This window comes from Numenius arquata, chromosome 5 (assembly GCF_964106895.1).
Source record: "Numenius arquata chromosome 5, bNumArq3.hap1.1, whole genome shotgun sequence".
NCBI classification, from domain to species: Eukaryota; Metazoa; Chordata; class Aves; order Charadriiformes; family Scolopacidae; genus Numenius; species Numenius arquata.
In genome coordinates, this window is record NC_133580.1 from 29,173,989 (window position 1) to 29,187,652 (window position 13,664).

General features: G+C 45.9%; 1 protein-coding gene across 1 annotated transcript; it reads right to left on the reverse strand.

Annotated features, from left to right (window-relative positions):
- Positions 1–611: 611 nt before the first annotated feature.
- On the reverse strand, positions 612–4,856 carry RPL34 (ribosomal protein L34). Its single transcript, XM_074147793.1, has 5 exons — positions 4,840–4,856; positions 3,914–3,987; positions 3,706–3,805; positions 2,862–2,965; positions 612–739 (listed from the first exon to the last, which is right to left on the reverse strand). The coding sequence occupies exons 2-5, from the start codon at positions 3,976–3,978 to the stop codon at positions 655–657; spliced, it is 354 nt and encodes a 117-aa protein (XP_074003894.1). The 5' UTR covers positions 3,979–3,987; positions 4,840–4,856; the 3' UTR covers positions 612–654.
- Positions 4,857–13,664: the final 8,808 nt, after the last annotated feature.

The window sequence follows — 13,664 nt, forward strand, 5'->3', positions numbered from 1 at the left end:
TGGACCCCAGAGCTCTCCTTGTATTGTACCTCCAACTGCTGATCCAGGAAGCACCTGACACCAAACACAATACAACAGCTGCAGCTTTCTTCCAGGAGATCCAGATGCAGCAGTACGTGACCATCTGTTGGGTACAGCACTAGCTTCAAGAAGTCAGACAATTCCCCTCCACCCTCAGATTTGAGTAACAATAACCGCAGCACGTACTATTAAAAAAAAACCAACACATCTACCTTAGGGCCATACTAGCTCGCCTCTTCTTCACCTGACAATCTCTCTTCCAGTTCTAAGTCACAGTCTCCCTTCGGTTTTTTTTTTTCAGATTCCCAACTTTCTCCTGAGCGAAGTCCTCTGGTGACATCACACACAGCCATTGCACGAAGAAAAAAACTGCACTGGTTGAAGTAACTCCAACCCCTCTGCAGGACTGCAAGACAGTCCTGTCTAACCGGGCCTCCTTCCACCCGCTTGATCTCCCTATCTGCCGCAGCACAGAACGCAGCATCCTGACTTACGCGTTTTGTTGCGCCAGAACCCAATTCTGCATCACAGAAGCTGTGAGAAGCAGCTCCTACCAGCTTTGACTAACACGTGGAATGACAGGACACAAGAAAAGTGGAGCTTTCATTTATTGGGCTGAAACTACAAATAGATTCACTTTGACTTCTGGCTCTGCGCTTGTGCCTTCAGTACTTTCACAACGATCTTCTGCTCCTCAATAAGAAAAGCTCGTTTGATTCTGGAAAGAAAAAACAAGAACTTTACAACATACATCCACTTAACTGAAAACACAAAAACATGACAAAGCTACAGTTAGTTTTTGCTGTCTCCAACATTCATTGCACATGTGGTGTTAGGTCCACAATCGCATAAGAAGAGAAACCATTGCTGTTCCTGCCAGTGTCAAAAGACAGGGACAGTGGCACCGTAAGAATGTAGAAGTCTGGGGAAGAAGGCCCAGTGTGCCTGCAAATTTAGGGCGAGTGGCTTGTAGGCAGGCATGGTAATACCCGACAGCTGAATGCCGGAAGTAGTACCACCTTCACTAACTTCAAAGGCAAAAAGCAAAACTCCTCACTGCCAAACTAGTTAGCTGTTCTTTAAGTCAGAATTGGCGTGACCAGTCGTGGTCAGCTCTCTTAGAGCCACAGAAAACTTTATGCGAGTCCAGTTACCAAAGCAAGAACAGTTCCCCTCTCAGGATTAAAGCTTCTTTGCACATAAACAGAGAAAACTCTGGTAGGCCACGTCATGCCTAAATATAATATTTCTGGAAGACATGTAGGGCCACCATGCAGATGGACCTAAGGGATAGTACTCACATCAACAGCCTATTCGATGATTTCGAGTTAAAAGCACAAATATACCACACACTCTTCCACCTTGAAACATTAAAATGGCATTCCATATGCATCTGGCACATATGCCTACTATTGCAGTACACAAAGCCTACACCAAATACGCCTAAACAGATGCAGGAAAGAACCTGCCAATTACAGGGAAGGAGGCGACTGTGATTTTTGGTTTAGGCAGAATAAGGCATACTCATGTATTAAAAACAACCTACCAAGCTCATAAAGTGTTTGGGAAAACACCACAAAAGTTGGCTTTTAACACATAGAAGTTATGCTACGGATCTGCAGCTGTAACAACCTAATGCCACTGAACTCACAGAAGCAAAGACAAAAAAATAAAAATGCTGGCAAGATTTGCACAACAAATGAAAAAACTGGTATTAGACTACGGACTCCAGAGATCTGCTTTGATTACCACTACTAGCGATGACATTCTTTATAACACACATTTTTTCCTCAAACTTGCCAAGGAAGAATAGGATGTACAGTTGTGTGCCGGTTTCAGCTGGGACAGAGTTAATTTTCATCCTAGGAGGTGCTACGGCTTGGATTTAGTATGAGAATAATGTTGATAATACATATTGTTTTAGCTGTTGCTAAGTAGTGCTTATATTATAAAGTCAAGGACTTCTTCAGCTTCCCATAGAAGCTGAGAGGGAGCAAAGACAGGACAAGCTGGCCAAAGAAATATTCCATACCATAGACACCATGCTCAGTGCATAAATGGGGGTTGGCTGGAGGACAAGAATCCGCAATCACTGCTCAGGATGGACTGGGCAATGGATCATCAAATGGTGAGCAACTGTACTGTGTCACTTATTTTATATATTCTTTTATCATTACCGTTATTATCTTCTCTTTCATCAGTGTTCTGTTAAACTGTCTTTATCTCAGCCTACAAGCTTTCCTTTTTTCTGAACCTCCTCCCCTATCCCAGTGGGAGGGGAGAGGAGCGAGCGAGGGGTTGCATGGTCCTGGTTGCTGGCTGGGGTTCACCATGACTAATTGTTATCCAATGAAATTGAACTCAGTGAGGCCCAGCAAAGGCCATCTTAATAAGTTTAACCACATAAAGATGCTTAATATGCAACAAAGTAGTATCTTTGAATCCCAAAACACCACAACGAAGCCAAAAGCTCAACTGATCTTACACTAGTATCTTTGCGTAAGACAAACGAAGAAAAATCTTTACTACGGGGGCTGAAAATAGAATAAAAATCCCAAATGCGCAGACTGTTCAGCACCAAAGCAACAGTGCTGTAAGAAATCATGAAGAACACAAGCTCTCTGCAAAGGAGCACCACACACAGTAACTATCTCAAATCCAAGGGGCAAAAATCGCAGACATCACTGCTAATGTGCCCCACGCTCACCCGGCACAATTTTACTACACTGATGTCGGACAAGAGTCTTAAAAGTTTTGGCCCCCATTATGAAAACACACGAGACGCAAAAATCTCGTATGAAGTAATCTCAAGAATAAAGTCAGCTTTCTTCTAAGCTTACCTGTCGCGGACACACTTAGCACACATGGAACCACCATAGGCTCTGCTAACGTGCTTCTTTGTTTTTGACAGCCTCATAAGAACCTTAGGACGCACAGCACGGACCTACAGAAAGCGAAAATAAGAAGTGTATCATAAGACAGTAATTTTGAATAACAGCCGTATTAAAACTAAATCACTTCGATAGTTTAAAAAAACCCAGCACCACCTGAAGTTGACTACTCCAAATGCAAAAAAGACACAGTTTGTTGTACATGCCGTCTTGAGCACTCCTAAGCTGATCTCTTCATTCTGCCACAGGGGGTCACCAATAGATTCATCAGTAAAAAAAAGAAATGTTTACAAAATAGATTGTTTTCCCAAGTATAGAAGCTGCTCACAGACATTACTCAAGCATTTCCATCACAAGCGCATTGCGTCAAGAATATACTTTGGAGAAAAATACCATGTTAAAACCATTAATTCCTCTTTTTTAAAACTGAAAGTCAAACTTAGCTTATGTGTGGTTGTTTTTTTTTTAAAGCCTACTTAATAGGTTCAAATTTAGACTTGTAAACCTGCTGAATAATAATAAACATTTCAGCCAGTTACAATTTACAGAACGAGAAGGTTCAGATATAAAAGAAACGAGAATCACAAGCATTAAAAGAAGCACTTATTCTTTAAGCTTTCAAAGCTTGTTTTAACAGTTAAACTTTACAACATTCAGATAACATTTTAAAGAAGAAAACTGTTCCAACAAGAATTCCTCAAGAAACAGGCATATTAGTTGGAAAGGTTCTTTTTACTGGAAAAAAACCCATTGTTGTAAAAAAAGTAGTTATGCCAGTAAGGTTAATACTTACACCACGAAGTCTTCCTGGGCAAATACCACATGCTGACTTTGGTGCCTTCCCTACTTTCTTGGTGTAAAGGTAAACAATCCTGTTCCCGGGTGTCCGGGACCTAAATATGGCAAAAAAAAAAAAAAATACTCAACTAATGTAACAATCAAAATTTAAACTTATCTTTCTTAAAAAATTAACGTTTTTTTAGAAACCACGTCTTACTCACAGTCTGGTCTTGTTGGAAGCTGTGTTGTAGGACAACCTACGGCGGTAGGTCAGGCGCTGAACCATTTTTTACACCTAAATTAGTCAAAAATGAAACAGCACTAGTTTAAGGGTTCCACTCATGTCCAAATGGAAGCTCACACATCACAGCATCGCCTGCGCCGAAGCACCGAGCTAGATCCGAATCAGCAGCTGCTGATTCTGTATCAATATGAACAAAACTAAAGCATTTCCTCATCAATGACAGCCAACACAACTACATTAAAAAAACAAAAACAAAAAACCCCAGAGAAAAAAAAAACCACGACAAAATACGTGACAATGGATGGAACGTGATTCGCAACGAAGGTTCATCTGCACTAACGCAGTTCAACATCCTGGTCTCACCGGTATGATGTCACGCTCCCTTAGGAAACTGTTTAGAACTTCACCAGCTGCGTGTTTTCTACCAGCTTCATCGGTAAAGGCCGAAAAACGAGCTGGAGCAAACACAGCGCCGTCTCCTCCCTATCTCGTATGACGGCGAACTGAACTAGGCCCAGACCGCAACCTCCTTCGGAGCCAGCAACCCCCTCCTGCAGCGGCGCAAGGTCCCAGCGAGGCGCCGGCCGCCTTCGGAGCCCCTCGGGGCAGCCCCCTGCTGCCGGGGCTGGCGCTCCTCGGCCGCTTGGCCGGGAGGCTGCGGGACGCAGCGCCGCACACCCATGCACCGGCTCCCGGAGGCCCGGGAACCCCGCCGCGGAGGCCTAGGGAGGCCTGGCCCCTCCACCGCGCAGCTCTGCCCCCCCGCCGCCGGCCCAGGTGCGGGCAGCAGCGCCGCCTGCCCCTCACCGCACCCCCCCGGGCCCGCTGGCCGCCCACACCGCCCGCCGGGCCGCGGATGGGGGTGGATGGGCACCGACGGCCCTCTGCCTCCCGCCGCCATACCTGGCGCCGCCGGACCCGGAAGAGGAAGCAGAAGGGCGCGGGTCAACGTTGAAATAGCGGCGCACTGGAACCCGGAAGGAATAGGAGCACATGCGTGCCGTGCCCTGTCTCCCGGCCGCCGTGGGGAAGGGAGCCGCCATGTTGTACGGAAGCGGAGGCGCAAGTGTGGCGCCATGTTGTACGGCTGGGGCGGGGCGCCGCTCAGCGGCAGAAGGAGGGGCAGCCCCGGCCGGCCGAGGTGACGGAGGTGGTCCGTGGAGGTGATGGAGGTGGTCCGTGGAGGTGGTCCATGGAGGTGATGGAGGTGGTCCGTGGAGGTGGTCCATGGAGGTGATGGAGGTGGTCCGTGGAGGTGATGGAGGTGGTTCGTGGAGGTGATGGAGGTGGTGGAGCCAGGGGGGATGTGGTAAAGCACAACAAAATCCTTTCTGCTGCAGGTGCTTCACTTTTCCCAGGGGTCCTACGCAAATGCTCTTCTCCTCCCCCCTGCCTTGACCTTTTTTATTTTTATATGTTTTTCTGAAAAGCTTGTTTTTCTAGAACACCAACTTCTTTCCTCCGAAAGAACATTTTGTCCATTATTATGGCAGTTACACAGTTGCAGGCCCATAAGCCATTCCTCAGTCTGCTGTTCTAAGCTCTAAATTACAAATCACTCATATACACGCTTTTCCACACCAAACCGGTGTGTGGAATCCGTGTGTTCTCACACAAAACTCACCCGGGCAGAAGGCTGTTCCCCTTTGAAGGGTCCCCCGCTCCTTCTCCTGCCAGCCCTAGCGGGGGGAGGTTTGCACCTTCTCTCTTTTTTGCAGTGTTCAAGTTGTTCAAGGACACCCTGCCTGGGGCACCCAGGTGCTCTCCTTGCCTTTCCCTTCCTCTGGAGATACAACCCACCGACGCCCACCTTCCTGGCCCCTGTGCCCAAAACCGGGGTCTGTGGAGAGCAACACGTACCGACGCTTGCTGAGCGCCTCCTCGCAGCTGCACGGGAACCCCTGGGCAGAAATTCCTCCTGCCCATTTACCACCATAGCACGTGCTGTCTCTCACCTACGCCAGGGCAGGCGCTCAGGCAGGAATATGAAGAGATAAAGCTTCCTCTGCTGGTCAGGTCAAAGGTCTACCCGACCCAAAATCCCATTTCCAAGCCATAGGTACCTAGGAAAAACATAGGACGTGGATAGTCACAATCACAGAATCGCATGGGGTTGGAAGGGACCTCTGGAGATCATCTAGTCCAACCCCCCTGCCAAAGCAGGTCCACCTAGAGAGGTTGCACAGGAATGTGTCTGGGCGGGTTTTGAATGTCTCCAGAGAATCACAGAATCACAGAATCCTCTTGGTTGGGAGGGACCTTTGAGATCACCGAGTCCAACTACAAAAAAAAAAAAAAAAAAAAAAAAAAAACCAAACACCAAAACAAAACCCAAACACCAAAAACAAAAAAAACAACCAAACAAAAAAAACCAACCACACAAAACAAACACCCACAACCCCACACCACACCCACCCACAAACAGACACAACCCAACAATCTCAGGCACGAGGGCATGCCCTGAAGTGCCACGTCTACACGTTTCTTAAATACCTCCAGGGATGGCGACTCCACCATCTCCCTGGGCAGGCTGTTCCAGTGCCTGACCACCCTCTCAGTAAAGTAATTCTTCCTAATATCTAATCTAAAGAAGGAGACTCCACCACCTCCCTGGGCAGCCTATTCCAGGGCTCTGCCACCCTCAAAGGAAAGAAGTTCCTCCTCATGTTTAGGTGGAACTTCTTACATTCAGGTTTGTGCCCATTTCCTCTTGTCCTATCCCTGGGCACCACTGAAAAAAGACCGGCCCCATCCTCTTGACACCCTCCCTTTAAGTATTGATAAGCATTGATCAGATCCCCCCCTCAGCCTTCTCTTCTCCAGACTAAAAAGACCCGAGTCCCTCAGCCTTTCCTCATCAGAGAGATGCTCCAGGCCCCTCATCATCTTTGCAGCCCTCTGCTGTACCCTCTCCAGCAGTTGCCTGTCCTTCTTGAACTGGGGAGCCCAGAACTGGACACAGTGCTCCAGATGGGGCCTCATAATCCATCATTCCTTTAATACGCCCTCCCCACGTTCAGCAGTCATCACCTTAGAAGCTTCCTGAGTTGGGTCGTGTTTTCTGACTTTTGTGTTTAATAGCTGTAGATCCCTGAGAAAAGAAAAGAGAGGAAACCACAAGAGCTAATGGAGCGTAAGATGGCTTGTCAACAGCCAGAAGCAGCATTCCAGTGGTGCCAGATTTGCGGTTATTAAAAAAATAAACACATGAAAGCCACCTCTATCAGCCCCTCACAACTGCGTTAAGTGCCACTTCAGTAGGAAGGAAAGGGGGAACGCTGGCTAGAAGGAGCCCGCTGGCCTACATCTCTTCTCCCAGGCGTTTGTGTCAGCTCCCATCCCACGCACGCAGGTCCCTGATGAGCTGAGAAGCAAGCTGAGGGGCCGAGCCGGCCTCTCCGCTCTGAATCCAGCAGCTGGGAAGGCCCACGCTATCCATTGGTAGCCTCCCTAACGGATCCTGCTCCCGCCCCACCACGTGGCACTGACGCATCAAAGATCAAGATGTTTTTGAAGCACGCTTTTCCATCCCTTCTGCTTCCCAGCCTCCGTGCTGGTGGTAGCCCCACTCTGCCACACCAAGTCTATCTCTGGCTTCTCCCGGCGCGTGTGGATGCCTGGTGGCCACTGCCGCCATCGATGCTGGCTTGTACGGGCAAAGCCTTTGCGTGGGGACATGGCCACCTGCAAGGACCACGGGATTGGGCCCAGTGGCTCTCAGCACTGAAACCCTCCCGTGCTCCGTTGGCCTCAGCAATGTTCTGCCGTGATAGCCGGAGATCTGCGCATTAAATATGTAGGAAACTGCATCCAAGACCAAGATGTTTTTGAAGCACGCCTTTCCATCCCTTCTGCTCCCCTGCCTCCGTGCTGGTGGTGGCCCCGCTCTGCCACACCAAGTCCATCCCTGCCTTCTCCCGGTGCGTGTGGATGCCTGGTGGCCACTGCCGCCAACGATGCTGACTTGTACAGGCAAAGCCTTCGCATGGCGTCCGTGGGGACATGGCCACCTGCAAGGACCACGGGATTGGGCCCAGCGGCTCTCAGCCCTGAAAGCCTCCCATGCTCCGTTGGCCTCAGCAATGTTCTGCCGTGATAGCCGGGGACCTGCACATTAAATACGTAGGAAGCCGCCGCTGCCATCGTTAGCAGCTTCGGCATCGCTCTTGGAAAGTGGCGGCTGCTCAGAAAGCTTTGATGTGTGCTCCCGGCCTTATTTACGGGCTTGTAACTCACCGCTCATTGCGCTGCATCCTCCCCGTTTTCGATCTATAATTATTATTTTGGTTAATTATTGGGTCTTTTTAAGTGCAAATTATGGACACCAGATTTCTTCTAATTCGTGAAAGAAGAGAAAATGCGTATGAACTAGATTTTAGGGTATATTTAAAATAGGAGCATATTTCAGACAACAAGTAAATTTCAGAGCAATTAGAGTATTCAATATGAACTTTCTAGGCCCAGAACCCTGGGGGGATTAAGAAAGCCAATTAAATTAGATTAAATAATGATGCCTAAATATAAAAGTGTAACAGAATCCAATTGTTAAAGAGCAACACTATTAAATTATGATGGAATAGTTTAGATGTTGTCAGTGCAACAGGTTACTATTTTATTATTGAACAACACTATCAATATTTTTTGAACTTACCTGATTTTGGGCTCTAAACTCAACTGGTGTAAATTCTAGGAGCTGTCAGTTAAATTCCAGCGGTTTGCTTCTGCTGATGCACTGGCCTAGTTTTTCAAACATTTTCAGTTTATTTTGTAAGAGGAACAGGGCTGTCAGGCAAACGGCTCTCCAGAGCATCTAGAAATGTTAGCTTTATGACAACTGGTTTAATGCTATCTAATGTGGGGATAAGATTTGAAGCAGGAGCTTGCTAAGCCCATTTTGTACAGATTAGTGCTAGTCAAGTGATTCTCTCATGTTCTCTGCTACTCCTACCTCTTCACAGGACCGAGCTATCTCTTTTGGGAGCAGTTATTTTCCATGTCCAACATGTCTCATTAACTCTTTCTGCACTTTCTTCTTGCCTTGAATACAACAAAGGGGAAGGATTAGCAAATGTACAACCCATCGACTTGGAAAAGTAACAGCGGCATCCTATAAAACCCATTTTTTCTCTGCCTAGGATGTCAGTGGGGCCTGAGGATGTGGGCTTTTTTCCCTGAGAAAACTGGAGGTTGGATTCCAGGGTGCATTTGCTTATTGGCAGTGTAGAACCGGAAACCTCTTTTCTACCAGAGATTGTTAGGAAGACAATCATATCTGATGGAAGATTAGTAATGTGGTGCATTTTGCACCGCCAGCAAGTCATCACTGTATTTTGTCTACTGCACCAGAAGAACACTTTTTTCAGTTTAAGACCAGTTCTCAATATGCTGACCAACCTTGCTTTCTTTTCTACATGGTCCTCTCCACAACCCTCTTTTTCCTGAAAGTCCCTATCTATGTGCATAACCGTTTGCTTGGTTGCATACATCAGAGTTAGAGCAAGAAATGCCCAAATGAGTACGGCTCAATAAGCCTGGCCGGAGCCCCAAAAAGCATCTCCCTTTACTTTCCCACCCTCCTGTCCCACTTCCAGGGATCTCCCAGGCCCCACGAGGACTCTGCTGCCCCATCAACCTCTCTTCACTTGCTGTCCTACTGACCTAGGCTGGCAGACTCTAAGAGGCACGGGAAGGGAAGCCAGACTGTATATGCAAGCACATACTGGGTACTGCAGAAAGGACAAAAGTGATAGCTGAGGCATACACTGCTCCCGTTAAGCCGTAGCCACAATACCATTTCTATGAACAGCAGATAGACATGTGTTTTAGAAATGTCTCACTGAAATCAGAGTCCACCCTCAGGTGCTGCTTGGATCCAACGAGCAGGATTAGGTCTGTAAATGAGGGAAGGAAGCAAGAAACCTTGGAAAAGTACTAGCAACTGCCGGAAAGGGCAGAAACAAGAAGTGGTCCTATGGTCTGTTCTCTTTCCAGAGTTAATTTTTTTCTTAAAAATCCCGTTCCCTTTCCTTGTTAACTATGTGGCATGTGTTGCAATCTTATTATACTCATTTATATCAACATAACCTTTCACAACACGGACCTGTGCAAATTACGTTACGAGAAACTGTAGTTCATTTCCATTTCAGTGGAGCTTGTTAAACAAGCAAAATTATTTTGTAGCAAAGGGAAAAACAATTTAGTGGAATGCACTCCTAGCATAGGAAGTACATAACATCATATTTGGGTTGAAACTTTTTCTGTCAGAAATGTCATAACCCCGTAAGAAAGAGAATTAAAATCCCGTTATTTTAATTTACATCTAGCCACGAGATAAGTAAAGTTATCATTGAAATTCTAATTAAATAGGATGATTGACTAAGGTAGGACATCAAAGAAGAGAAGTGAATATGATAAGTCAAAGTCTTATTAATTAGTCCGCGTGGAAGAAATTCCAGGGACGTCAAGCTGAGGCTGCTGCAAGGAGAAAAAAAACAGACAAGAAAATGTGTGTTTCTTTGAAGTTAGGAACTGAGATAGTGATGGAGGTAATTGTGTCTGACTGGATCCAGTAATGAAGAGCCGTAAATCAGACCTAGGAATCGGAGGAAAGATTCTAGTAACGAATGTGGCTGCCCCCCTGCTGCGAAGAAACAGAATGCAGAGCTGACTAATTGACCCAGTCTATCTCCCAGTAGCTCTCTGTTATTATTTATTAATTTTTAATTTCTGAATTATTTACGTTCTGGGAAATTATTTTTGACAGCCTGTTAGGCGTGCCAAAGTTAATGGAGGATGAAAGGACCGGTACTAGAATTAGCAGGGATGTAGTCACAGGCTACTGAATTTAATGATTTTGGAAGGGAAAATTGATTTCACACAGCGTGTCACTTTATACTACTTTAGGGATACACCAGCTATTTGATTAATTGAGGAATAACCAACTCAAAGTATATTTGAAGTGTAAATGAATCACAGTGCTCAGCTGTTTATTTTTCCCCTTTTCTGATGAGAACACCGAGTTTGCTTAAAGTTGCTGATTAAAACCAATACAGGTAGGCCCCGTACTCACACCTGCTTACTTTCTCCTGCCTTAGGAAAAAAAAAAAAAAAAAATAATTCCACCATCTGGAGGAGACATGCAATCCTCCATCTCACTTGGGATGGAGTTCGTCCTTCCTACACAGCGCCTAATTAAAGAGGCTTTGTGCGCGCTCCCCCTCCCCCTGCGGAAAGCGTTTAAGAGGGAGCAGGGTGCCAAGGTCACGGGCAGCGCAGGCAGCTGGGACAGGAATTCTGCATGCTGGCGGCTCACGGCCACCGACTGCTCTTCATCCAGTCCCCGAGACGAAGTAGGGGTCCCTGTGACATCTCCCGTGTCGGTCCTCCTGGTGCCCCGGGGCTGCATCACTCCAGCCATCTACGGTGCGGAGCGATGGAAAAATAAAGGGGCTCTGCCCAGCTCTTCCAAGCTGTGAGAATTGTATTTCATCCTTGGTGCCAAATGCAAGCTGAATCCTGTCTGCTGCTCAGTCTAAGCCTCCTGGCCATCCAGGCATCAAGGGCGCAGAGGCAATCTTTTCCCAGCAATGTCTATAATGCTGTAGGCAGCTCACATCTCCAGAAAGACTCACGCTAGAAACATCTCCAGAGCTGCTCAGAATCCTCACCTCACTGCTCCTTCCCCCAACAGCCCGAGGCGAGGGGGATGGCCACATTTCTCCTGCCGTACGAGGAAGATGTGCCTCCCAGCATCCTGTGCCTGGGATCAAAGGGGCAAAGCGCCCTCACTGACATGGCTTTCCATGGCAGATTTGAGTAAATCACTTCATTAATAGCAGTGTAATCAGCTGTGTGGGCACTGATGGTGGTTACCGTCATTCTGGGTGATGTAGTGTCTTCGGCTGGCTCAGTGTGAGCTGCCCAACACCTCAACAATCTAGTTACCTACGTGCCAGTCCTTAACTGGTCTAAGTCCAACTTCCCCAGTTTTAAAATCAGAGTAATTGATGTTACTGTTTAATAAAATCTCAGGGATTCTGTGAAGAGAATTAGCGTGCAATTCTTTATTTGCAGAAGTTTTGGGAGAATAGCAAACACCAAATACTAGGAGTAGCTGCTCCTTTCCACAGAGCTGCTTACCACAATAAACAACTCAAAAACATCTGCCATAAATTGACATGGATCCCATGAACAGGTGAGAAAGGTATAGGTTAGACTCCATTTTGAGTCCAATAAACAATAAAATCCCTTTGAATTGACTGGAACCAAACTAGTGAGTGAAAGGCTAAGTGTTGAAGGGATCTGGCATTTTGGACATTTTGCTGTTGCTTTGTTCTTTAAAATAGAAAGGGCTACCTACCATGGCAAATGTTGACATTCTGGGGTGAAGTAAAGAATAATGAAAGATCAATCATGCATCAGTATACCTTTAAAAAATACATCTGTGTTCATGATTTAAAGATACATGAAGAGGTACAGGAAGGTTTTGCTGCTTAGGTTCTCTAAGGGGTTTATAATTCATTTAAACGTCTCCCTAGGTTATTTTTCTGAGCACTTCAGAAGCACTAGAAACATTTTTTTGTGTTGTTCTACTGACGAGAGCATGCAAGGCTAGCCTGGGTTTTTCTGTTACCTTTTGGATTATACCAGTGGCAGTTAGTGATGCAAGGAGGATCAGCTACAAGAGGGTGTTAAAGGAGATGTGTGACCTGTGGCCTCTGCTCCGGGCATTGCTACGTTATCACATTTTTCAGCATATGCAGACTGGACTTGGTTCTAGAACAAAAGCCTGAAGCAAAAGCTATTTTTCCAGATCTCCCGAATCTGTGAGAGAACTTTGGGTTTATTTTGTGATTGTTATTAAAACTTTCTAAAGAAGAAAGACTGTGCATGATGTCAATAGAACAACACAAAAAACAATTTTCAAGACCGCACTTCTTGTTTGCAATAAAATTCTGTCACTGAAACGACACTCATTGCCATGCAATTCTAAGGAGTTCGATCCACCAGTGGCAGAATCGAGCATCCCAAATTTCATAGAAAATGTTTTATATATTTAGATGATGGCTTAAGAAACAGCGAGCCATATCTTCAGGTGTTACAGAACAATTAGGCAATTTATGCTACTTGAAGATCAGCCTTACAATTTTAAAACGGCCAATGGAAAAACCAAATACCTTCTACAGTACATGTAGGAATTTACCCTAAAATATTTACATTCAACAAATACAGCTAAGTATTTGGGTGAAGATGATTTAGCGTGCTTTGCTGTTCTATACTGGAATGAATCCATAGCAGAGCTGGATTCTCCTTATTTCAATATTAAAACAAAAGGGGTATGCTTGCAGTGCAGCACCCTGGGAATTCAGCTCAGAAGTCCAATTAACAACAACTAATTCCCCATACTGCCTATTTACCCCTAAGAGTTGGCTAGATATAATAAGTCATGCATTTTGCATTTAAACTTTTAATGCCCAGAGGACAACAAAAATCTATCCTGATCACTTCTTATTTTCATCATATGAAGACAGAAGAAAGCATCCCCTCTTCCCCCTTCAGTTAAGTGTATCTGTGTCTCGGCGTGAAGTCTATGAAAGGAGCTGTTTCCTGCCTTCTCCCCATGTCTCCCTACCCTTCTTCTCCATAAATACCTTCCTTCTTCAGTCAGGTAACAATCCCTTTGGATGCATTTTCTGTATAGGTAAGGACATCTTAAAACGATGTAGAAT